Raw genomic sequence first — 26,065 nt, 5'->3', positions numbered from 1 at the left:
GGTTGCCAGAGGTAGGGGGTAGGGGTGGACAAAATGGGTGAAGTGAGTCAAAAGGTACAAATACCCAGTTATAAAATAAATAAGTCATAGGGATGTAACATACCTCATGGTGACTATAGTTAATAATACTGTATTTCCTGTTTGAACGTTGTTGAGAGTAGATCTTAAAAGTTCTCATCACAAGAAAAAAAATTTGTTTAACTATGTATGGTGATGGATGTTAACTAGACTTATTGTGGGGATACGACATATACATTGAATCATTATACTGTATACCTGAAACTAATATAACGTTACATGTCAATTATGCCTCAATAAAACTATTTAATTAAAAGATAGTCATTGGGCTTCCCTGGTGGCGCAGTGGTTGAGAGTCCGCCTACCGATGCGGGGGACACGGATTCGTGCCCCGGTCTGGAAGGATCCCACATGCCGCGGAGCGCCTGGGCCCGTGAGCCATGGCCGCTGAGCCTGCGCGTCCGGAGGCTGTGCTCCGCAACGGGAGAGGCCACATCAATCAGCGGTTCTCAAAGTAAGGTCCCGGACCAGAAGGATTAGCACCACTTGAAGGCCCAGGCCTCACCCCAGACCTACTGAATCAGAAATTCTGCGGATGGGAGCCAGCAATCTGTGTTTGAAGCCCTCCAGATGATTTTACAGACTCTCAAGTTTGGGACAAGTAATAATGATACGAGCTGTGACGGAGAATGATTGCAGGGTGACTTTGGACAGGTTGGTCAGGGACAGGCTCTTTAAGAAGGTATCATCTACTGAGCTGAAGCCTCAAGGAGGAGAATGAACCAGAAAGAGTTCCAAACGGAGGGACTTGAAAGTGCAAAGGCCCTGGGGTGGGGATGCTCTGTTTGAGAAGACAAAGGAGGCCAGTGTAGCCTGTGATCAGTAAAGAGCATCTGGCCCATCTTACGGGAGGAGGAGGGTCTGAAAGTCAGCAAGTTTACACTCTGGTCGACCTCTCCCACGGATAAACTGTGGGATATTGGGACAGTCACAGAGCCCTTCCAAGTATTCTCTAAAATGGGGAAAACGATCCTGAGCCTGCCTACTGGGCTGTCTGAGAATTCAGTACATGCGAAAGCATTTGGAAAAGCGAGAGGCAATGTTCAAATGGGAATTATTATAATTAAGGGAGTCCCTTAAGGATGTAACTATAGGATCCAGCTTCCCACAGTGAGTAGCCATCAGACCACAGGCCAGCACCACCTGGTCCTGGGCCAGCTCCTGCTCTCTAGAGCTAAATGAGATTGAGACGATCCTTTAAAAAGGGTCTGTTTAGAAGGTCTGAGGTGCGGGATTTCCTAGAAAGGTCTGATTGTGGAACTCTTACATTCTTAGCCCATTGGTCAATCTAAGAAGATGCTTGGCTTTGCGAGGAATTTGTGTTTTGCTCCGGCTGCTTGCAAATTCTCCCCAGGTGTTATAAAGGCAACGCCAGATTTCTTACAGGACCAGGCCATGTGCTATCATCACAGTCAGAGCTAATTTCATCACCATCCACTGATGCCCCTTTCCTGGAGGGACTCAAAAAAGGGCTCATCTCTGCCTCAAGCTTCAAAGAAGGCTCCAAGCAGGACTCTTAGAGAGCATGGAGGCGATATCCTTAGAGGCGGTCCAATCATTACTCTTATAGACTTAATGCAAAATCACTGCCTCCAGTGAAAAGATACTATCTCTAGAATCTACCTGCCTCCGGAATGTACCCTCACCTAGTAGTCACAAGCATGTTCCACATCCTGAGTGGTCAGGGCTGCAGGGAGCCTTGGAGACTGTGGTTCGGCCCCTCTTGTATAGATGGGGAAATGGAGCCCCGAAAGAGAGGGAAAAGGAGCCACGACCCCCTCACTGAGTTTGTTGCAGTGATGAGATTAAATCATGACCCCAGTCGTGATTTAATTCCTGGGCTCCTAAACCAGGAATCTTCTTCAAACAGATGTCAAGATACCACTTAAAAACCAGTGTTTACAGAACAGAGTCCAAGAGATTGGCATGGCATTCAAGGCCATGCCAAGTTCCTTAGCCTCATCTCTCACTCTACGGCTGCCCCAACCCCACCCCGTGTCCATGCTGCAGCCGTGCACTGGCTGTCGTAAATGGGCAGGTGACCAATGGGCTCACGACCAAGGCTGGTCCTCACCAGCAGTCCTCAATGTGCCGTGAAGCTTCTGGCCTCCATGTCTTTGCCCAGGCTGTTCCCTCAACCCAGAAAGCCCTTCACCATCTCCCACATGAAAATTCTACTCAAGCCTCCAAACATCGACTTAGAGGCCATCATATCCATTGCCAGAGCAGAATCCCTATCCCTTGCGGGCACCCCTACAGCACCCAGCTATACTGCTCTCACCACCCCTCACACTCCGGCTCATGTAAAGACACTGATGAGTTACGGGCACCCACCCTTCCCCCACTCCCACTCACATCTGCTCAGCTGTGAGATCCTGAAGGCAGGGACCAACTCTTATTCATCTTTAGATCCCCTCCCAGCACTTGGCAGTGTCTGACACAGAGACGTGCTCAGTGAATACGTGTATAATCAAATGGATGCACAGATGTGTAACACCTGTCCTTATGGAAGGATTCTGTGATCACTCCAGCCAGGGCCAACAGAGAGCCTCGTACCTGCTTTGGCTGCTGTCCCATTACCTTGGGCTATAACTATGTATGTGTTGGGCTCCCTACGTCCTACCAACCTACCTCAACTCCTGGCAAGAGACTGTGAATTCCCGAAGGTAGTGATGATGCCTGATTTATCTTTGTGCGAACAGCACAGACCCCAGCATGGAAATGATAAACGAATGAAGTCCATTAATGATAATAAATTAATCTATGTGGACAACTGTACCTGAGGTGTAATCAGCTTCTCTCACTCATTTACACACTACATACAATTCACCGCATGTCGCTTTTCTGCTTGTTCAACAAATATTTATCAGGTGCTAAAAATACAACAGTGAACAAGACAGAAAGTTCCTGCTGGACAGAGAGACATTAAATAAATAATCACAAATGTCTATTTATCACTGTTACAGAGCATGCAGCAGAGGACACAGTACAGGATGCTGTGGTCACTGCTAAGTTGGCTCTGAGTTCATCGCCCGCCCTAGTGCCCCCCCCTCCCATCATGTTTCATTTTGGTCACAGTGGCTTCAGCAGAAACGGCCACCCCTCATCCAGCTCAGATGCAGAAAACAGATGACTTGTCTTTCTCCCCAACGGGAATGAAGCAGAGTCCAGGTTTTTTGTGTCTTTGCAATATTTAATATAATCTCCCTTAAATTATTATCCCTTGCTTCCCATGGGAACTGTTGAAGATGCCAATTTCATACTGATTCCGGATGCAAAGTCTGTTCTGTCTGACCTCATTGATTCCTGGGGGATGCTTTAAGACCTGTGAAATATGTGGGGCTCATAAATCAACCCTGGCTGGGTTTCTGCAAATGTTTTAGCTTGAAGGAAAGTCAGTTCACACTGACAAGTCCCCCACGCCTCATCGCCTCCCAGCCCCGACCCGCCCGCGTCCCCTGGAGCCTGTGGATGTTGGCTGCCTGGGGCAGGGCCCAGGGCTGGCTGTCCCCATCTCCCCTCTGGCCCGGCTCCGACAAGCCGAGGGGAATGGGAGGTCAGTCCTTAACATCCAGTCTGATGTCTGAGTCCCTCTGGAGGGAAGGAATCCTGTGAATGTCCTTTCCCTGCCAGCCCCCAAGGAGATGGCCCGGGGACCCTTCCCCAAGCATGCACCTCTGTTTCCAAGACAAACAGGAGCCTCCTGCTGCTTGCTGGGCTCCAGGGGATGCCAACAGCATGTCACACAATTGAATGGAGCCCCTTGGAGTTTTGTGAGGAGCTGACCCTGGCTGGAGGCGGATCCCTGAGAGCCAATCCCTCCCATGGCAGAGAAACAAAGTCCCAGGTCCAAGATGGAAAGAACACAGCCTTCCACAGATTTCCCCTGTGGCACAGCCCAAAGCGGAAAGGATGGTGGAGGTAGGTCCCTTTGTAAATCAGTCTGAACAGATCTTTGCCCATCAGCCCCTCAGCTACAGCGTAAATTCAATTCAGTTCAACACCCACTGAGTGCCGGTGGTCCAAGGAAGCATGTCGGGTGTGGGGGCACACACAGTAACCACGGCCCTGGCGTTCAAGGAACAGAGACAAGCTTGGTTACCTTGGTCCTCCCTCGGCACCCAGCACAGTGGGGGCCGGTCGGGGGGTGGGCTTTGAGGGGTGATGAGAGACCGAGTATGGAAGTGAGTGAAGGTACCCCCACTCGCCTGAGTTGAACGGTGCCCACACTCTCCTTCCATTCATCCCTTCACTCATTCATTCATTAGTTGTCAATAGCTTACTGAGAATTCACGCTGCCAGATGCTGAGGATAAACAGTGGATGCTGGCGCAGTGGCCGTGTCCAAGGAACCCTCCCGCCACAGTCCCAACTCCCAACACCTACGCCCTGGTGAGAGCACGTGGGCACCTGCCTGCCCTCTGTCACACACCTGCGGGATGCCAGGAAGCCGCGGCCTTTCTGCCTCCAAGTGGGAGACCAGCCAGACTGCTCGGGGGTCATCTGACTCAGGGGTCTCTCTGATGACGGGTCAGACGAGGCCACCAGCACTTCCCAGTCACTGCCTGCTCGGCCAGCGTGGCCTGGAGTCTGTCTTTCTGTCTGTCTGCGTGTCCATGTGTCCAGAGAGGCTGGCAGCCAAAGGAAGAGAATGAATGTACCCATCTGCCTCCTAGGCACCCCCAGGGGTAAGAGGGCCCCAGAGAACAGCTCAAAGGCAGGCCCTCGGGCTGAGTGGAGCCAGGGAGAAGAATCAGCTCGTGGTCGCAAACCCAAAGGCAGTGACTTTCCCTCGCCTTCTTTTTTTGTTTTTTGGCCACACTGCTTGGCAGGCGGAATCTTAGTTCCCTGACCAGGGATCGAACCCGTGCCCCCTGCAGTGGCAGGACAGAGTCCTAACCACTGGACCGCCAGGGAATTCCTCCCCTTTCCCTCTCCCTCCTCAAACCTCCCCACCTGGGATAAGCTGCCAGCAAGCACCTGCCCCGTCTGCCCCTGTGGCTGGGCAGGGATTGGCAAGATATGACGCAACAGAGTTGCTGCCCCTCCGGGAAGGGGTAGGGAGAGTGACAGCAGCTATTGCTTAGCGGTTGCAGACAGGACTACCAGACACTCAGCACATCCTTGGCTAAAAACAAGTACTATCATCCCATCTGGTAGATAGGCCACTCAAAGTGTTTACCGCTCGGAGCCAGGCACCTGTGCGGGGGTGGGGTTCGAACCCCAGCATCTCTGAATCGAGAGCCCACACTCTCCCCACGCATCCAACTGCCTTCCACCACTCCCTGGCCTAGTCACCGACTCCTTCCAGGCCTTTGAGAATACAAAGATCCCCTTTCTTTGGGTAACAGCAGATATTATAACTTGGGCCTCGCAGATGATATTTGCTTGAGGCTGTTGTTGGCAACATTAAATACGATTCCTAATTTATGGTTTTAATCAGTTTCATACTGATTTTGAAACTGACCATACTGATCAGTTTCATATGGTTTTCAATCAGTATGCATGCACACACTCTCCACAACACTAATACTTTGCTTTCATATGGTATTTGTACTTCTTTATTTCATTTAATCCTTTCCTAATAGCACAGAGAGTTCCCAAATCACTGTTTCTTGCATCACGCTGGGGTGGGGGCAGGAGCCGCAGACGCCATGCACACACGCAGAGCAGAGCCATGCAGAGCTCCCGCAGAAGCTGCCAAGGCGGGCGCAGAACCCATGCAAGCAGTTCTGCTCTCAAGTTTTCCAGTGGCGTGCTCACCCGCCTTCGTCAAAAGGATCTTTGAAAAGAGATCTACAACCAGTATTGACGACGAAGGAGGAGGTACAGACACCTTCCCACACATTCAGAATCCCTGAGCCTCTTTGAGAAACATCATCACGTGCGCCTCCCACTAATCTCAAGCACACGTGGCTGAACGGGCTGCAATGGCCCTCCGGCAGGGGCTCTCTGGAGATCTGGCCTTAACACCCGCTTTCACTGGGACCATCCAAAGCAAAGCTGGACCGTGCTGCTGCTCAAAGTTCCCGCTTCTCCATCCTCCTGCGATCCCCACGCTTGCTCTTCATACACAACTGGCTAATCCCAGAATGGAACATATTGAACAGGAACACGACCAGACCAAGGAACATAAGGTGAGAGCCAAGAAAAAGTTGTGGTTCATTGAGAAAACTGCCACGCTAGGCAGTGGAGAAGTGCCTATTCCACACACAAAGGCACCCAGGGCCGGGCGTGCCCCACAGTGGGTTTCCACACAGCGCTGTGGAGGCTGGCCAGTGCCCTGGACCTCACCGCAGGCCGGGGCCAGTCCCCGTGGGTGGCTCCAACCGTGGGTGGTTCGGGCTTCCTCATAAACGGAGGACTGACGCGGTCCTAGTAGAAGATGTCACCAAGTGTGTGGGCTGGTTGAAACACACGAGTAGAGAAGGACCACATCACGAGTGATCCAGGTGAGAGCGAGTTAACAGAAAGCCCAGGCTGTCTGGACACAAACGTTATCTTTCCTAAGGACTGGGAATTGAAGAAATCATCTGGTCCAGGGAATGCGTTTTGCAGACGGATGAAGCCATGGACCCTTTCTCAGAGTAATGTTTTTAATTGCATACGTTAAATTCACAGGATTATGAAAGAACCCAATTACACTGGAAGACAGTTATCAAAATAGTTTTTAAACATATGTGTAATATGTATAGCAATATACACGCTTCTTTATCAGTGACAAAAATTAGAAATGACAAGACTGGACAGCAGGTCTAATATGTCCTACAATTTTCAAGTAACGGTAAGTGAGAATACTTCAAAATAATATTTCAAAATACATCAAAAACTTCAAAATGTGTCAGAATAACTGGTACAGTTGTAATGTGATGTATAAATATCTGTGTTTCTCTTGTTAATACTGCCACAGGTATTGCTAAGAGTCCTGTGGCTTACTGCCTCTATAAAGAAAAATAATACTAAATTTCATTAGAAGTTAGTAGAGAAAAAAGATGAAAATGGATCCCCTAAATTCCATCCACAGACCCCATATTAAGACCCCTAATCCCTTCTTTTCACTGATAATAAACCTTAGGCCAGAGAAGCCAAGTGACTTTCTTAATGGCACACAGCTGCTCTGGGATCAGAGTTCAGCTCTTACTGATGTCCTGTCTTTACCACTACAGCCTGCTGCTTCAATGTAGGCTTTAAAAACATTTCTTTTGGATTTTTTGCTTTTGTTTTTAAACAAAAGTAATACATTCTTCTAACAGATTCATATAATATGGGAATTTCATTTAAAAAATAAAGTTTCTACCTTTCTTTAAACGCAGGCCTATCTAAGAGTAGACAGATGGACAAGAGCCTTCCTGGACCAGCAGGATCACATCATCCAGGAGCTTCTGCAAAAGGCAGAACCTCGGGCCCCAGACCAGACCTGCAGAGTCAGACTCTGCATTTCCCCAGGTGACTCAGGGGCACATTCACGTCTAAGAAGAGCTGCTGTGAACAACCTCCTGGAGCCCCTTCTCTGCTGCATTCTCCTTGGAAGCACAAGTAACCCCAACCCCTGACACTGAAAGTGGCGAGAATTCAACCCTCAACCCTCCAAAAGCCTTGCATTCTTAAGTCTGATTCCCAGAGGAAAGAATAAACAATAACAGAATAACAGGACTAGGGGTTTGGAGTAGGAGAATTCATCACGGAATGATGAGATCTGACACAGTAAAAATAACATTGTAACAACTAACTGTTATTAACCCTTACTGAGAGCCAGCCTCCATACTAAGACCAGGCACATGCACTATCTCATTGAATTCTCCCAAATATCCTACAGTAATAGTTAATGCTGTCATCCCTATTTACAGATGGAAAAACTGAGGTTCAGAGAGGCTGAGCTGCTTGCTCACCGTCCCAGCCAATGATCGGGAGAGATCTGAAGCAAGATGGGACAACCTGAGTGGGGGGGCCGCATGTGAACAGGCTTGCTGAGGCCCAGTTCACAAGGACATCTGAGCAAACCTGACTGTGTCCCACCTCAATCCTGGGTCCCCCTCCTCACCAGGCCTGCCTGGTCCTGATGCCTTTAGCAGCTAAAGAACCGAGTGGTTTCTGCTTCCTGTGCTCTCTTTCCGGTCTCATCCAGAGGACTTGGTTTCAAACCTGTGTTAAAAAAGTAAGAAGAAAAGCCTGCAGGCGGCTGCCCCATCCAAGCACTCTTGCCCTTTGCCTTACCTGCTGGGTGGTTAATTGTTTTGTTCCACAATTAAATAAACCTAGCCTTTGCCGGCATCTCGAAGCATCTGACTGAAGTCTCATTAAGCACTGAACTGGGCAAAGCCCAGCAAGGTCTGCAAGGTGGGTGAGTACCACGCTCGGTTTTAGGTCATTTTAAAGGTTTTCAAGAACTAGGCCCTCAATACATTTTCAGACTCGATGACTCTCTACAGGTTATCTCAAGACCCTAGGATCTTTCTCAATTAATACTTACCACGTAATACTCCGCGCAGACACCGGGCAAGATATTTTCACAAGTTATCTGTGAGGTAGGCATTGTTGTACCCATTTTACAGATGAGGAAACTGAGGCTCCAGTCTCACAGCCAGGAAGTGGCCAAACCAAGGTGAGAATCAAGGCCTGGCTGGCTTCCCAGTTCCAGCCCTCTCCACTCCAGCACACACAGCCTTCCCATCTCTGCCTTCTCTTCGAACTTCTCAGGAATCAATCAGAGGCCACCTGGTAGTTCAGCTGCTTGTTCCGTGACTAATCTCCCTTCCTTGATGGTAAGCTCTGAAGACAGCCCCACGGCTGTGCCCAGACTCCCTGCCCCCTCCGTGCCTAAGCCAGAGCCTGGCACCAAAGAGGTGCTCTATAAACAGTGACTGAATACACATTGGCTGGCTTTCAGGAAAAATAACTCAAGAGAAAGCCTCAGGCCAATGCCATTCATCTTCCAAAAGGATCCATTTGTGTTCCTCTCTGCCCGCTCAGGCGCTTTGATCAATGAGAAAACCCCAGGCCAGGAGGGAGTATAAAGATATTGCTTGTAACTTCACAAATGACCAGAGGAATTCCTTCAGTCCCTGGGGTAGCGCGGCTCTAGTAAAAGACTGCTTTCTCAGTTGTGAAACATTTCACGAGCATCAGTTATTGGTGGAGTCCCTAGATCTGACACTGAGCCAAGCTGATTAGCAAAGCCAGAACAAAGAATGTCCACCCAGAGTGGTGACGAGTTGAGCCCCAAATGGGACAAATACGCGTAAACAAGTGGCATCAACGTTCAGGGACCCTAGCCAAAGGTCCTATTCTCAGAGGCAGTATGATGATAGAAAGGTTCCTTAATGGGGGTTCAAATCCCAGGGGCCCAATCGCTCAGCTCACCCCTCCCTGAGTCTTCAGCACCAACACCGTTAACTCCACAGCATCCTGCCTTTCCTGCAACAGCCCTTTCCTCTTTGCCAGTAACCATGTCCACCTGGCTCTCCATCCTCTGAGATGCTGACCACCGGATCTCCCAAGGGGCCAGCATCTGGGGGACACAGTCTAACCAGCCATGAGTCCACCACCCTCATGGCAGTTGCCCTGGTGCTGAGCACCCACAAGCCAAGATGCCAGTTTTCTTGATGACAAAAACTTTCTTGGTTCCTGAACTGTAATTCTTGGATTCCTGCCTGCATCACTCTGCCTGCAAAGGTCCTGAGTGATCCAGATTTACATCTTGGGGCTTGTGGACTCAAATCTGAGGCCAAACTTTGTTCCAGAAAGAGCAGGGTCTAGTCACCTCCCAAGTGGAACACCAAACAGAGAGGTCAACAAGGAAGCTCAGGGCTTCAAGGGACCCGGGCTCTGAGCCTGGTCCGGCCCCGCCTGCAGAGGCAGGGGACAAGGCAGGAATCTGCTGCCTTGAAAGTGGGTCCAAAACCCAGAAAGAGTAAAGCCTCAGTGAAAAGTGTCCGCTTGCTTTTTTAAGGCAGACTTACTTACAGTTTATGGGAAGAAACCAGGGCATGGAAAGGACGAAAGAGCAAGGGCACTACGTAGGAAACAGTTGGCCCCCAACTTTAAACTTCAATTGGATCAAGTCTCTAGATTTAACTATTACCAGTTTATGGAAAAATAGAGGGGTTGAAGAAATACGTTAAATACCAGCCGGACAACACAAGCAGCAATATCCCAAATGTAGGAAATTCTACAGGACAAACGACTCAGCCTCTTCAACAAATACGTGGTAAGAGAGACAAAGAAGATTAAGAGATAGTTAACCCAATGCAATCTGTAGACCTTGTTTGGATCTGATTCTAAAAGAAAACAATAGAAAGGGGACATTTACGAAAGGACCAAGGAAAGTTGAATCCCACCCAGATATTTAATGATAAAAAGGAATTATTGTTGATTTTGTAGGTTTGACAATGGTACTGTGACTATGATTTTTTAAAGAAGCTTTATCTCTTAGAGATACATTCTGAAGTATTTAAGGATAAAATGATTTGATGCCTGAGATTTGCTTTAAATTGATCCACTGGGTCAGAGTATAGAAGAAATGAGAGCGGGTCTGTGTTGAGAATGACCAAACTGGGTGAAAAGTAGACAAGTGTTCATAATGATCTCTCTGCTTTTGTCTAGGTTCAAAGTTTTACAGAACAAAAATTTATTTACAAAAAAAACAAGGCAAGAGAAGGCCCTAGTTTTTCATCATGGCTCCAGGACTGACTCTTGAGAGGCTTGAACAAACTTTTACCTCGCTGAGCCTCAGTTTCCTCATCCAGAGCCCGAATGGGTTCAAGTCCTGGCTCGGCCCTCATTTGCTGTGTGACTTTGGACAGATTCTTAACCTCTCTGTGCTTCAGGGCCAACAGGAACAACAATAGTCCTACCGCAGGGGTTGTGGTGAGGATTCAACATGTTCATTCAGGTAAAGATCCTGGCACGCAGCACTACACGTTTGGTTTTATTCCTACTACTGCCATCATCACTGTCGTTGATTATTTTCTACATTAAAGAGGAAGAGGAGAAGAAGGCCCTCTGGAGATGTGGTCCTCCCCTCTCAGAACACCGAAGTTTTAGAAGCGTTTCCCAATTCTCCCCATCACACTGGAGTTGCTTACTCCAGCTTCCTCGCCAGGATCAGACCTACATTCTGGGAAACAGGGACACTCCTTCTCTGGCAGTGATGACCCAAATCACCTGCTTCTCCTTTCAACAATGTCCCCCTCTCGGTTCCTTTGGTTCCTCCCCCCTCTCCCCCCGTCTCTGAGTCCTGCTTCCCTGTGGCCTGTTCCCAGGCCGGCCTCTCTCATCCCTGTTCCCGTCCTTCTGGGGCCCCCTCCCCATGACTTCCCCTCTCATAATGCCCAGAAGGACCTGTGTAAACCAGAAAAGGCAGGGTGGGGTGAAGGGAGGTTGGAAGGAACCCGGGACTTATGAATGCATAAGGCTGAACTTTCTGGAAGTGGACGGGCCGGGTGCCAGTCCTCCTAGGGTTCCTGGATCGTATTCTCCTTACAAAAGGGCCATTATGAAGACTCCACATCTCCCGTGTGACAGGTTGGGGGCCTGTAAAAAAGTACATGACGTCACAGGGACCAGGAGATAAACAGTGTTCCCAGCCGCGTCTTATTCTCGAGGGCACTGGGATCCTGGAAAGAGGGCTGTGGGAGGGAGGGGGGTGCTTCAGAGAGCCCTGTGGCCATTCCAGGCTGTTCCCCAAAAGGGGCCTGCAGGACTGCCCAAGACATCAGGGAGCCCTACAGCCACCCGAAGCCCCTCCCGAGACCCTGGAGTGACTCGGCGGGTCACTCCACCCGCTTCCTCACTTCAAGACGTGCACATGGTCACTCAGCTTACCTAGCCCCACAGGACTTCGTGGAAGAGCGTCACCCCACCCCCAACCTCTCTTTCTCTGCATTTGCTTCGGGATCATTTCTCTTCTACCGAACCAGAGAGAGGTCACATGGGCGAGTTAGGAAAATGTAGGCTGGTTGTCAGGAGAGCTGGACTCCCGTAATTACCTAACTTGGTGGAGTCCACACTCTTTTTTATAAAAGGAAGAGGCTGCAGTTACAGACTGTTAAAGTCCCTGCCAGTTACAGCGGCCTGTTGTTCTACAGGTTCTAAGGACGTACGTTACTGTGTTCCCCACCAGTGCTTCAGTCCACGGCTTGATTCAGTCTGCTTTTTCCTGTGAACACTTGTCTATGTTCAAAGTGACCCTCGGCCAGCTCCCCCGCCCCCTCCACATACACACACACACACTCCTCGAGACCAGTAAGAATAGAGAAGTTTAGTTAAGGTGTATCCAATTTTCCCTTTTAGCTCTGAAAGATACTTGTTTGCATATTATTTCCATGTAGTCAAATGGAAATGCACGCATTTGCATGAACATATAGAAGACATTACAAAATCACCAACACAGCCTTTCTAACAGTGGGTTACAGCTCAACACTTCAGAGCCCTGAAATGGGACCAACAAAAATCTCACTAAGTAGGCCGATGGTCTACCAAACTTTCAGGGTATAGGAAGGAAATATCAGAATTTCAATTCAGGTTTATTTTGATCGCATCCTTAAAATTTTTCTATTTCTTACATATACTTTACACTCCTCCAACCATATTAGAATAACTGGATATGCATGTAATTTATAAACACGCATATAGTAAGGGTCCAGGCTCAGAAAGATTTTGCAGATGGGGTGCATATGATCAAAAAACTTTGGAGCCATCATCACTCTAGACCATCCCCCAAAGCTGGAGACAGTTGCAAAGTTTTGGTCCAACCAAAGCTGAAGCAACAAGGGAGGATCCCAGGTAAACCTCCACCAAGGCCACACTGGCCAACAGAGCACCAGTGCATACCAGGGCACCTGTCATACCACTTGCCAACAGCCTGGGGACATCATGGCATATGGCGTCTCCTTCCTCCCCAAGGTCCACTCTTGCTATGAGCTCCCATCAGCGAGGCTCCTTTTGGTCAAAAGAACCCTGGTCCCCACCCAAGGACCCCACTTTCTTTCCAGAACAGTTGGCCTTGGCCCTCAAGGCTTCTTTTGTTTCAGGAGCAAACGTTCCATTCGAGGGTGAGTAATGCTGAAGACTCTAGAAAGCTGGTCGTTTCTAGATCTTCTCTCTGGGATTCACTTACTGCATCTGACCAGACATATTTGTTATCGAAGAGAGAAAACATGACCTTGGTCTTCAAACAGATAGATGATAGATATGATCTAAAGGCAGATAGACAGATACATAGATGAATGATTGACAGACAGGTAGACATAGATAGAAATAGATAGATGACGGATTGATGATAGGTAGATAGATAGATGGATAGATAGATACATAGATGATAGACAGATAGATGAAAAGAAAGAAAAAACAAATTGGCTTTCTGGGGGACTATCAATAAGACAGCACACTAAACTCCTCCCTAGGTGGGAGGGTACCCAGAGACACAGGCTGCTAAGAGTGAAAGAACCGTGTACCACGTAGGTTGTTTCACTGGTTCATTGCATGGGAACTGACTTCCCATTTGGGGTTGACCTGCTAGACTAGGATGATGCCTTCACCAATGGAGAGGAAGCCTAGGACGCTGGGCTACTCACCTACACACTGGTTGCCTTCATCCATCTGGTATCCAAGGCGACACATGAGAGGCCTCGAAATCGTGGGGTAGTTTGGAGCTGACAGCGGGGGTGCAGCTGCTGGGTACGGACCTGAGTAGGGGTTGGAGTAGGGGTTGGAGTAGGGCCCTCGATACACTGGGTTTGTTCGGGGGATGCATAAATACCCGCCGTTTTGGTTAACACACATCATGTCTCCTCGGCAGGCCTCGGGGATGGTCCGGCACTCATCAATATCTGCAAGGGCCACAGAAAGGACAGGCGTTAGTGGCCCCTTGGCCACACTGTGCCAATTTCAGCAGAGCTCTGTACCAAGAACGCCATGAAACACTCTTTACCAGCATCTGCTCCCAAACATGTAGGGATGGGCCTGGCAGCTACTCCCCAAATATTGGCTAAATTGAATCAAACTGACAAGTGTCACCCAAACGTCAGCCATCAAATACCATCATCTTGATGTTTGGGTCACAGCTACCAAAACCTGTACTGTCACATGCTTAATACTTTTCTCTTAAATGAACCCATATTGAAAACCCAAGTGGGGACTTCCCTGACGGTCCAGTGGTTAAGACATCGCTTTCCAATGCAGGGGGTGTGGGTTTGCATCCCCGGTCAGGGAGCTAAGATTCCACAGGCCTTGGGGCCCAAAAACCAAAACATAAAACAGAAGCAATATTGTAACAAATTCAATAAAGACTTTAAAAATGGACCACATAAAAAAAAAAAGAAAGAAAAAGAAAACCCAAGTAGACCTATTTTTTTCATCTTACGTCATGACAGCAAATGAAAAAAACCCTATCAATGATCAAAAATAGAAGGTAAGTAAAAATAAATATACAACTATTAAGATAAAGATTGTTTACCTGTGGATGTACCACCTAAAGACATCTCAGGTATTCTTTTGTGTCCATATGACACTCGGGAAACGCTGGGATGGACCTAATAAGTGTACCCACTTCTACTCCAAATAACAGCTGGGCGGGGAGAAAGAGTCCGCTGCATCCAGAAAGACAAGGCTTGGCCGAGAGCTAGTTTCTTATTGGGAAAGCAGAGACTTACTTGAGACTCGGCTCACACCGTGCCAACAAACAGGGCCCGTTTCCAGCCAGGCCGATGCTCTGCTTGTTGTGTCTAGAGCGGGGTGTGGGAGTGGCAGGGGGGTAGGTTCTCTAGAAAATCAGCCTTGCGGGGCCAGGGCCAGGGGGGGCCTGAACTGAGGCGCCAGCATGAGCAGCTGCCCTGACCCCCCGCACCGGGGCTTCCCACCAGCCTTGGGGTCTGCTCCATGTGGGGCTGGAGGCTGGGAGGGAGAGGCCTGAACCCTGACCGCTCACTCCAGCCACCTCATCTGAGAGACTTGTGCCAACTCCCGCCTCGGGAAAGGGAAGCGTGGAGTCCCATTTTCTAACTGTAAGCCTGAAAGCGTGACGAAAACCGGAGGGCCACAAAAGACGGCTGCCGTCCCTCTCTGCATCCTCGGTACACTCTCAACCCCCTTCGCCTTAAGTCAGAGTATGAGCCTAGAGCTTCCAAGGCAAGACTTCTTCCCCACCACCCGTCATTCTTTTCAATGCTAACTAAGCTCAGAGACTACAAATGATTTGGCCTAAATCAAACATCATTAAAAAGGTAAATATATCCCCGAGGGGAGAGCCTTATTCCTTTTCTATACCCTATGCTCCATCCACAACAAACTAGTCTATACTCTGAATGTCTTTTCAATGCCCTGGTCTTTGCTTATGCTGTTCCTACTACCTGGGATGTTATTTCTCAGGATCCTATTCATCCTTCAATACCCAATTCAAATGTGACCTCCGTGAAGGCTTTCTTTATTGACCTCAGACGTAAGGCATCACTCTCTCTCCTACTTCTGCAGGACTGATTGCTTTTACCTCATCTTGACAGTGACTTTATTCTACCCTGTACAGTTTACTCCATCTAGACCTACCTCTCCCACTAGATGGAGTGCTAGGAGAACAGCCCCAAAATGTCTGTCCTCTTCCTTGGAATCTGTGGCTACATTAGGTTACATGGCAAAGGGGAATTAGGTATGGATGGAATGGAATTAAAGTTGCTAATCAGAAGACCTTGAGATGGGGACTTCCCTGGTGGCACAGTGGTTAAGAATCCGCCTGCCAATGCAGGGGACACGGGTTCGAGCCCTGGTCCGGGAAGATCCCACCTGCCATGGAGCAACTAAGCCCGTGCGCCACAACTACAGAGCCTGTGCTCTAGAGCCCGTGAGCCACACTATGAGCCTGCATGCCACATCTACTAAAGCCTGCGCGCCTAGAGCCCGTGCTCCGCAACGAGAAGCCACAGCAGTGAGAAGCCCGTGCACTGCAACAAAGAGTAGCCACAACTAGAGAAAGCTGGTGGGCTGCAACAAAGACCCAACACAGCCAAATATAAATAAAATTTTTTTAAAAAGGGTTCTCTTAAAAATAATAAGCTTAAAAAAAAAAAGAAGAGCTTGAGATGGGGGAATTCTCTAGGATTATCTGAGTGGGCCCAGTGAAATCACACAAATCCTTAGAAGTAGAAGAAGAGGCAGAAGGACTGGTCAGAGAAATGAGGCAACAGAAACATGTGAGGGACTTAACTTGCTGGCTTTGAAGATGGAGGAGGGGGCCACGAGCCAAGGAAGAGGGTGGCCTCTAGAAACTGCGAAAGGCCTTCAGCCGACAGCCAGCAAGGAACCAGGGGCCTCAGTCCTACAACCACAAGAAACTGAATTCCGTGGGAATGTAAATCCATGCAGCCACTATGGAAGACAGTGTGGAGGTCCCTCCAAAAATTAAATCTAGAAATACCATATGATCCAGCAATTCCACTTCTGGGTATATATCCAAAGGAAATGAAAACAGGATCTTGAAGGGATATCTGTACTGCCATGCTGATTGAAGCACTATTCACAACAGCCAAAATATGGAAACAACCTAAATGTGCATCAGTGGATAAAGATTTGGGATGGATAGATAGATAGATAGATGTGATATTATGAATATTATCATCATATGAATAATGTAATAATAATAATCATATGAATATTACTCAGCCATGAGAAAGAAGGAAAACCTGCCATTTGCAGCAACATGGAAGGACCTTGAGGGCATTATGCTACGTGAAATAAGGCAGACAGAGAAAGACAAATGCTACATGATGTCACTTATGTGTGGAATCCAAAAAGCCAAACTTACAGAAATAGAGAATAGAATGGTGGTATTCAGGGGCTGGGGGGTGGGGGAAATGGGGAGATGTAAGGGTACAAACTTCCAGTTAGAAGATAACTTCTAACTGGAAGGAAATAACGCACAGTATTGCGATTATAATGAACAACGCCGTATTGCACACTTGAAAAATGCTAAGAGAGTAAATCCTGAATGTTCTCATCACAAAAAAGAAATGGTAATTGTGTGATGTGAGGCAGGCGTGAGCTAAGCTACGCCTTGATACAAGTGCATCAAGTCAACACATTGCACACCTTAAACTTACACAATGTTGTATGTCAATTACACCTCAATTTTTAAAAAACAGAAACTGAATTCTGCCAAAATATGCATGAGCAAGAAAGTGGATTCTTCCCTCAAGCCTCCAGAAAAGAACCCCGCCCTGCCATCACCTCAAGGTTAGCCTGGTAGGACTCCCATCGGGCTTTTGACCTGTGCGCCTGTGAGATCACATGTTTGTGTTGTTTAAGCCACTAAGGCTTGTGGCCGTTTGTAAAGGCAGCCCTAGGGAACTGATACAGATGGAGAGCTCCCTGAGGCTGGGGATAAATTCTTCCTCATCTTTGCCCTGTCGCAGGGCTTATTACCCAGTGCCAGGCACAAAGCAGGTGATCAATGGAAGGATGTCGTTGATTCCAACCATCCCGTGGCACTGTTTTCTTCCGTGGGCAAGGCTGATACAGATTTGACAATACTGACGGCTGAGACAGAAATGGTCCTGTGATTGGGCTGTCCCTGCACCCCACCCAGAGAAGGATCTTCAGTGGCCTCCTACCTAAACACTGTCCTGATGAGCGGTCCAGGTCAAAGCCGTTAGTGCATTGTTGCTGCAGGAAGGGAGAGAGAGAAACAAGAGAGGTCATTCTGCTTACTTACCTTTTTTTTTTTTTTTCTTTCACTATAAAAGTATTCTAACTGCATCACAGGAGGTATGGAAAATGGGTAAAGAAACAGGGCATTTATAATACCAACATCTGTGTTATAACCTCTATTTGTCCCTTTTTTGGGTATTTTCTTACAATCATTTTACACTTTAGCATTACTTTTTAAGCCCCTGCATCATCGCTTCAGAACGCCCATTTTTAGCAGATGGTTATGGGGACTTCTCCCTGCTCTGGTCATGAAGAGCGATACTAATCGCATCTGATCTGCCCAGTGAGGCTTGCCCTGTGCTCAGCCCTTTCTGAGAGAGGATAGGACTGCTTTTAAGGGCAACCACTCTCCTTCTTTGGGTGCTATTTAACCCCTTTGCAGCACCCCCTACGAAATCCTCTACCCGATTACGAGGTCTGTGTGTAAAATAAATCCGCACAGTGATGTAGTCAGTTTTTTAAGAAAAATAGAATTGGGGAAATTCTTCCATTTTAACCTCAGGAAGACAATTACACAAAGATGAGATGCTTCCAGAGACCGCCAGGTCTCAAAAGTCCCTGAGGGCTGCAGGCTTCACTTACAACTTGAGTTACAACTTCATGCATTTAGAAAAATCTCATGGGATCAACAATCACCCCTAGAGCTGACATGTTATAGGAATAAGTCAAGGAGGTGTGGTTTTGCCCGTGGGGGTCCCTTCCCTGGCCTTCCCTACGGTTTATGGGGTTCAACTTCCCTGAGCTATGCGCTGGTTTGTGGAGATGATAGATTTAGCCTGCATTCCTGGGAGTGGGTTCAGACACCTTAGGGCCTTCGGGCCAAAGAAATGGAGCGGATGAGCCAGGAGGTGGTGCCATAAAGTTCAGGAAACCAAGAGACTCGAGTTGAAGCCCTGGCTCACCAACTAAGTGCAGGTGTGGGTTCAAGCCCACTGCCTGGCTTCAAATTCTCACTCTAGCCCCTATTCACTGCATAACTTTTCTATGCCTCAGTTTCCTCATCTGTAAAATGGAGAGGATACTACTTACTTCTGAGTGGTCGTAAGGATTAAATCGTTAGTGCATGTAAAGTGCCCATAGTGCAATAAACACTATACTATAACCCGTGCCGTCTCTGGATCTAGATGTTAACTGTCACCACAGAGCTAGACCAGAGGAGGCCAAGGTCCTTCCTAGGTCTCAAAGTCTTTGGTACTCTTCCCAAGATTCTTTCCACCTCCAATGAAATATATTTCAAAATTCTTAATATGAAGGGAAAAAACATTTAAAGGGTGTGATCAAAATAAATATGAATTGAAATTCTAAGATTTCCCTCCTATACCCTGAAAGTCTGGGAGACCATCAGTCTACTTAGTGAGATTTTTGTTGGTTCCATTTCAGGGCTCTGAACTGTTGAGCTGTAACCCACTGTTAGAGAGGCTGTGTTGGTGACTTTGTAATGTCTTCTATACGTTCATGCAAATGAGTGCATTTCCATTTGACTACATGGCCCCTCAGCCCTGCTCAGAGGTGGGGCTTCTCTCATTTCTGAGCTAGAGATGCAGAGGGGCTGCCCTGAGCTCCTCAGGAGGGATCTGTCCACATTTCTCAAGGGCTGACACAACTGTCACTTTGTAAAGTCAGGGATGGTGCAGGCTTCTCTGCACAGCCACCCAGGAGCCCAAGCTCCCCCTACACACTCCTCCCAGGGGTCCGGGCCAGAGGTGGGTCCTCACGGGTTGGGCGCTGAGATGCCTCACAACTGCGTGTCGGCCACACACACCCACGTGGGCCACACGCAGGCACCCAAGGGGCACCACTGCCCAGAAACACTAGAACACGCTTGACTTTTTAACACTTACACTAAGTCAAGATCCCCAGCCCCAGCAAAGGGACAGAAATGAGGCAGCATGATCTGATTATAAGAGTCTTGGATTGGGAACCAGGACACCGAGGTCCAGCCCTGCCACTTATATACTATGTCACTGGGGGCAAGTCTCAACTTCCCTGAGCCCCAGCTTTAATCTCTGTACAATGAAGAGCTCGGTTTAGGTAAACAACACAATGCGTGGCCGGACACCCTCGCCCTGGTTTTTAACACACTTCCTGATAAGTAACAAAATAAAAGTCTTACCTGTGCATTCCCAGGACTTGGAAGACAGAGAGCCAGAACGGTCACGGTGAGTATCCTGTGGAAGAGCAAGAAGTCAATATAAACGCTCAGGATCCTCCCGGGACCCAGGTCTGGGGTAACACGTGCCTCTCGCGCTGCCTGTGTGTTTACAATGATGACTTCACCTTGTGCTTGTCTCTGGGCAGGGGGATGGGGGGCGATGCTCCAGAGAGGCCGGGGAAACTCCAGATGCCCCAACCACCCCAAACAGAACCGTGCCCCCTCCACTGGTTTCATATGTTGGGATAATGTGTTCGGTGGCATTTTTATAAATAAAGGGTCTTGCTGCCCCAAAGAACAAATCTAACGCCCACCGCCATGGTATTAACAATGTATTCACCAGCTGCTTGGCCTTTACTCCTGACACAGGGGACCCGCCTGAGTTTTGAATGTCTTCATTCTGAAATGACCACAGTGTGAAGAAGCCGTCGTGCCCTCGGATGATGAGAGGAAAGGAAAGTACAAACGTGAAGCACGTGAGCTCCACGGAACAGAGGTGGCAGGGGGAAGGAACGCACGTGCTCCCAGAGTGCGCCTCACACAGACCCTGATGGGGGAGAGGACGCGGGGACCTGGGCAGCCCCAAGAAGGAGCACAGCTGACACTTAGGAGGAGGTGTCAATAAACTGTGTTTCTGCATAAGCCACCAAGCCCTGAACCTGCGATTTCTACTCTTCATCATTCACAAGCTGCTATCCAACAAGATCGTGGCCGCCAATTAGCTTTAAAGATAAAAAATCAATACCACCTCACATCCAACAGGATGGCTACAACCAAAAAAGCCAAAAGCTGGTGAGGGTGTGGAGAAACTGGAACCCTTGTGCACTGTTGGTGGGAATGTACGTGGGTGCAGCCACTATGGAAAACAGTCTGGAGGTTCCTCAAAAAATTAAAAATGGAACTACCATATGATCCAGCAATCCCACTTCTAGGTATATATACAAAAGAATTGAAAACAAGGTCTCAAAGAGATATTTGTACACCCATGCGCATAGCAGCATTATTCACAACAGCCAAAGGGTGGAAGCAACCCAAGTGTCCATCAACAAATGAATAAACAATGTGTTATATACATGCAACGGAATACTATTCAGCCTTAAAAAGGAAAGAAACTCTGACAAGTGCTACAACATGGATGAACCCTGAGGACATTATGCTAAGTGAAATAAGCCAGCCACAAAAAGACAGATACTGTTTGATTCCACTTATATGAAGGACTGACAGCAATCAAAATTATAGACAGAAAGCAGAATGGTGTCAGGGGCAGGAGGAGGGATTAGGGAGGTGTTTATGGGTATAAAATTTCAATTTTTCAAGAAGAAAAGAGTTCTGGAGGTTGACTGAGCAACACTGTGAACGTACTTAACACTACGAACTGGACACTTGAAAATTGTTAAGGTGGTTAAAACATCTATGCAAATACAGAGCTTTATTTGGTGCTGTTAGTATTGAGTTCAACAGGGGTTTATCTGAGTAGTTACTAGCTGTGAGCAGGGACCCTAGGTAGGCAGAAGAAACTACAAAACTATGACCCAGATGCTGCCCTGGAGAGCTGGTGGGGGAGCCACGTGAACCAACAATGTCTATACCCTTTGGTTAGGGCACTGATAGAAATGCCCACTGAGTGCCAGAGAGCCAGGCTGCGGGTAGGGAATGGAAGGTCAGGGAAGACTTCCCGGAGGAGGTGATCTCCAAGGCTTCTTCAGTAATTCAGTGGACCTGGCACCTGGTTGGATTTAGTGACCTGTTACTGTCAATGTATACCTTCACTTGACAATCCCTCCCTTCAGAAAAAGAGCGTTCAATAGACTGCAAAACTCACTCAATCCATGACAGAAGGCTCACATGAATCAGCGACCGCTGGGGTACTTGGAGGGCCCCAGAATTAAGGTGACATCCAGAGGAAACAGGACTCTAATGTGGTGTTGGGAGAGGCAAGCCCACTTCCTTCATCTAGTCCTCAATCCAAAGAATAAAGACCCTGGAAGCCCACAAGTTTTCCTTTCATCTGAGTGCCTGTGTGAGCCAGATTCTAGAACACTGGAGACAGCTCTGACCTTATAAAGTGCAGAGCCAAATCCCAGGGCTTTTTGATATTCACAACAGCCAGATTTATATCTGGAAGGAATGAAAGAACAATAACAAATTTATTTTCCAGGCTGTATATTATGAATTTCAACGTTTTCCTGTTTCTTCACATGAAGTTTCCTTTCGGTTGGTTATAAAACTCTGTCTCGTTTTTGTTGGAGACAGGACAGGCTGACAACGCAGTGGACTTCAAGACCTAGTGGAAAAGGCATGCTAACCCATTTCTCCCCCTACCCCACCTCCCCTACTCCCTTTGGCTAGAGGGCAATCCTCTTTGGCTAGGGACAGGTCTCCTCTGAGAAAGCCCATCTCAAGCCCGGCCTCCTGCAAGGGCCACAGCTGGGGCCTGGGGGCCAAGTAAGCTCCAGGCTTAACTGAGACGGTTTCCCGAAAATGACATAACATCCAAGCATTGCTGCTCTCACAGCGTCACCCATAGCTGCACTTTGTCATGAAAAACTCTAGAAAACTCCAAAATTAATTAACTATAAGAATTTTGGGGATCCTTTGATGTTCATAACTGGTCCCAGGGACTTTCAAAAGCAGGTGGGTCCACCTATTTTGGGCTCCATCCTCAAGGGGAGGAAAGCTGGGCGGGGGTGGACGTGGGGATGGAGGTGGGGGACCAACTGAATCTCAGGGCTGTCTGTTCAAGAAGTGCTGGTCCCCGATCCAGGATGACAGGGTTACAGCTTCGTTTTCAGCACACACACGCACACACACACACAGACACGCACGCACGCACGCACGCACGCACGAACACACACACACTTTGTCTAAAGCAGCTACGTTTTCAAGAGTGCGCTGGATAAAAACTGCAGATGTAATCTAGATAAAATTCTTTAAGCTTTAACGATCACTTGACCGGAACTTCAATTTCCTTAAGGAATATCAAAATGTTTGCTTACATGCATTTCTGTCTGCAGTCCCCACTTTTCATTGGCTCGAGACTTCCGGGTCGCATGCCCTTTGAGAGTCCCACACAGACATAGAGCAAATCCAGCCCCGGGATGTGCAGCTAGCCCGTTCGCTTGTCCAACAGCCGATGCAGCAAAATAATTGCTAGTGAACTAGTAATTGATCTCTCAAATTAAAAAAAAAAAAAAACTTAAAAAATAATTTAAACGGCACACAAATTTGCTGCCGTTTCAGAAAAGAAAGAAAGAATCAGGCTCTGAGATTTTTGTCGACCTCTGTCGGATGCTGGCTTCTGAAACTGTCTTATAAAATACCCACTCCCAAAAGAAGGCTTCAAGATGGAAATTACAGAGGCGCAGCTTTTTACAATTAACAATATCATTGCATCACTAGCTAATGCCTTTTCCAACATCCTGACACAGCCTGAATCACGGCCATAGCCATTTTCCACCCATCGGGTTTTCAGTAAGGTTTCCAGACCCTGGAGGAAAAAGTCCGGAGCAGAGAACGTACCTTTTAAATCCTGGCATGTCCAAGATGCGTGGGCAGGAGAAGCAAGGGGGAAAAGATGGAGAGCTCTCAGCGCGGGACCCTCGGAGCAGTTCCTGAACTTCGGCCTCCTCTGGGCCTGTGGGGCTCGCCGATACTTTTATTCCAGGGGGGGACGAGCGAGGCGAGGAGAGGACAAGGGGAGAGCCTGGGTCCTCCGAGCCACTGGAGAGCTGACAGAGAAAGCACCTGGTTTTGCTTAGCCCTCTTCAGTAATTCAGCATTAAACCAATTGGAGGAGGAATGTTAAAAATGAACACTTCATTTTCTAAGTATGTTAAACAATGCAAATGGGGCCTCAGTCTGGACACAGCTGGTTCAGATTACAGCACTCACCAACTGGCTAGACGCCTCACGACAATCTTGGGGCGTCTGCCAGGACCAAGTGCTCAGTGCTGGGAGGAGAGCCCTTTCCCGGGCGGCAGCGCGGCCACACTCGGGCTCCCAGCATCTCTACGGGAGGCGATTGGCGGGCAAGTGCAGGAGGGTGGGGTGCGGGGGGATGGGGCGGCTGGGAGGACCCGTTGACCCTTTACTTCCCACCCGGGGAGGAGGTCCCCAGGCTGGGCGGTCGTGGCTGAGGCGGGGGTGGGGATCCAGAGCATCTGCACTTGGTCGTGGCATTAGGACACCCATGAAAGTTATTCCCCTCTGGGAGAGGAAGAACTTGAACTCATGACAAACACAGCGACAGGGACTAGAGTCTTTTGATTTATTGGGAAACCAGACCCAATGAAGCAGAGGCTTGGGGTAAGCGGCAGGAGGCTCACGATTTTCCAGAAGAAGGGGTGGGGAGCCTTGAGGGGATGGGAAAGAGGAGGAGGATGGAAATTGGCTGACACTTATTCAGGACGTCAGCTTGTGCAATGCAAACCTTGGGGAGGACACTCTCCCAGCCCCGCCCTCAGGCCCTGATTCTCGGGGGGGGGGCCTGTTCTTGCTTTAAGAATTGTCCATGGACCGAATCAACATGTTGTACACCTTAAACTTACACAATGTTATATGTCAATGATATCTCAATAAAGCTGGACAAACAATTTTAATTGAAAAAAAAAATGTCCCTTGGCTTGAAAGTGATTTTAACAAGTAACAAGGTGGTTTGAAAAGACAAAAGGACAGTCAGGGAAACCAGAATGATGGATAAATAATAATAACAAAAGCTCTTTGGTAAGTCCTTTATATTTGTTGTATTGGTGGTTTCACACTATTTCTTTTTCTTTCTTTCTTTTCCTTTTTTTAAAGCATTAGATCCCTTTTTATCGAATGAAATCTTACCAAAGACACTATTCTTTAAAAGATGAAAATGGATTGGCAGTAGTCCAGGCCCCTGCTTCCCCACCTGCACCTTCCCTTGGGCTCCACAACACAGCCCTACCTCCAGCTGGGAAAGCACTGGTGAGGTCCTTTCTCCTCATGATAACTCTGTGCAGTAGGAATTATTACCTGCATTGTATTGGAGGGGGTTAAGAGAGGTTAGGTAACTTCCCCATGGTCACACAGCTATTCACTGATTCTGCTGAGCCTCCAAAGTCTGCATATTTAGCCTTCTTAAAGGGCATTTTTTTTTTTGGTAAGTAAACGAAATCCTACTTATGAAAATACATTCAACGAGAAAGGCAAACTGTTGATAGTTGTTGAAGCTGAGTGTCCATTATACTATTCTATTTACTTTATATGTGTTGTACATTTCCCATAATAAAATATTTTAAAAATATATTATATTTACAAGGTTATTCCTTGCTCCCATTGCTTGGAATAGCAAAAAGAGTATAAAGAACCTTATCATCCATCAATTAGGCATCGATAGGGTTAAAGTAAGGGACTTCCAAAAATAGACTATTGTGCAACCAATACAAAACAGTGGACGTATAAGAGTACATACTGGATGACACCTTTGATATAGAAGTCAAAATGAGGCAGTGACTGGGAGGGGGCACAAAGGACCTTCTGGGTGCTGGTAATATTCTAATTATTCAGCTGGATGCTGGTTCCACAGGGGTGTGTACACTTAAGATTTGTGAAGTCTTATGTATGTTACACTTTATTTTAAAAAAGAAAAAGACTGAAGGAGTTCCTTATGGGCTGGTATTGAAAGACTTGTAATAAATTTTGTAGGTCAGAATTGTAGAATATCGGCAATTTCACATCGATCAAACTAGTACATTAATAAGTGTAACAGTAAGTTGTAGAACTGTGTGTAAAGCATGCCACCGTTTGAGAATAATGTATATACACAAGTTCTTGCTTGCATGTGTATAGAGAAGACCTCTCCAGAAGGATATAGGAGAAGCTGTTAGCATTGTTTGACTCCTAGGAAGGAAATTGGGTAGGCGGCTGGGGAAGAGATGTGAGAGGAGAATTAGCCCTTCCCTGCTCACCTTTTACTATAATTTGAATTGTGTACCATGTACCATATTTTGTACCTATTCAAAACATGAGGTTAATTTAATTTAATAATATACTCTATTTTTATAGAGCTCTTTGGTGGGGTAAAGAAGAGGGGTTTTTTTTTTGTTGTTTTTTGGGGTTTTAAAAAAATATTTATTTATTATTTATTTGGTTGTGCCGGGTCTTAGTTGCAGCTCGT

The 26,065-nt window shown here is 47.6% G+C and overlaps 1 protein-coding gene across 3 annotated transcripts in view; it reads right to left on the bottom strand.

Annotated features, from left to right (window-relative positions):
* Window positions 1–23,973, bottom strand: part of FBLN5 (fibulin 5) — an 82,710-nt gene extending 58,737 nt beyond the window's left edge. The window contains exons 1-4 of one of the 3 annotated variants that reach the window (XM_065870863.1): window positions 23,443–23,973; window positions 19,885–19,939; window positions 17,675–17,726; window positions 13,652–13,906 (exon numbers count right to left, since the gene is read on the bottom strand). In XM_065870863.1, the coding sequence (XP_065726935.1) occupies window positions 13,652–13,906; window positions 17,675–17,726; window positions 19,885–19,939; window positions 23,443–23,459 (379 nt within the window). In that variant the 5' untranslated portion in view covers window positions 23,460–23,973. Of the gene's footprint in view, window positions 1–13,651; window positions 13,907–14,996; window positions 15,010–17,674; window positions 17,727–19,884; window positions 19,940–22,919; window positions 23,257–23,442 lie in introns of those variants that run through there. The other 2 variants (XM_065870862.1, XM_065870864.1) reach the window with 2 other exon arrangements.
* Window positions 23,974–26,065: the final 2,092 nt, after the last annotated feature.

Source organism: Phocoena phocoena, chromosome 2, assembly GCF_963924675.1.
Source record: "Phocoena phocoena chromosome 2, mPhoPho1.1, whole genome shotgun sequence".
NCBI lineage: Eukaryota > Metazoa > Chordata > Mammalia > Artiodactyla > Phocoenidae > Phocoena > Phocoena phocoena.
The sequence above is the reverse complement of the archived record's forward strand: the minus strand, read 5'-3'. Positions and strand labels throughout refer to the sequence as shown.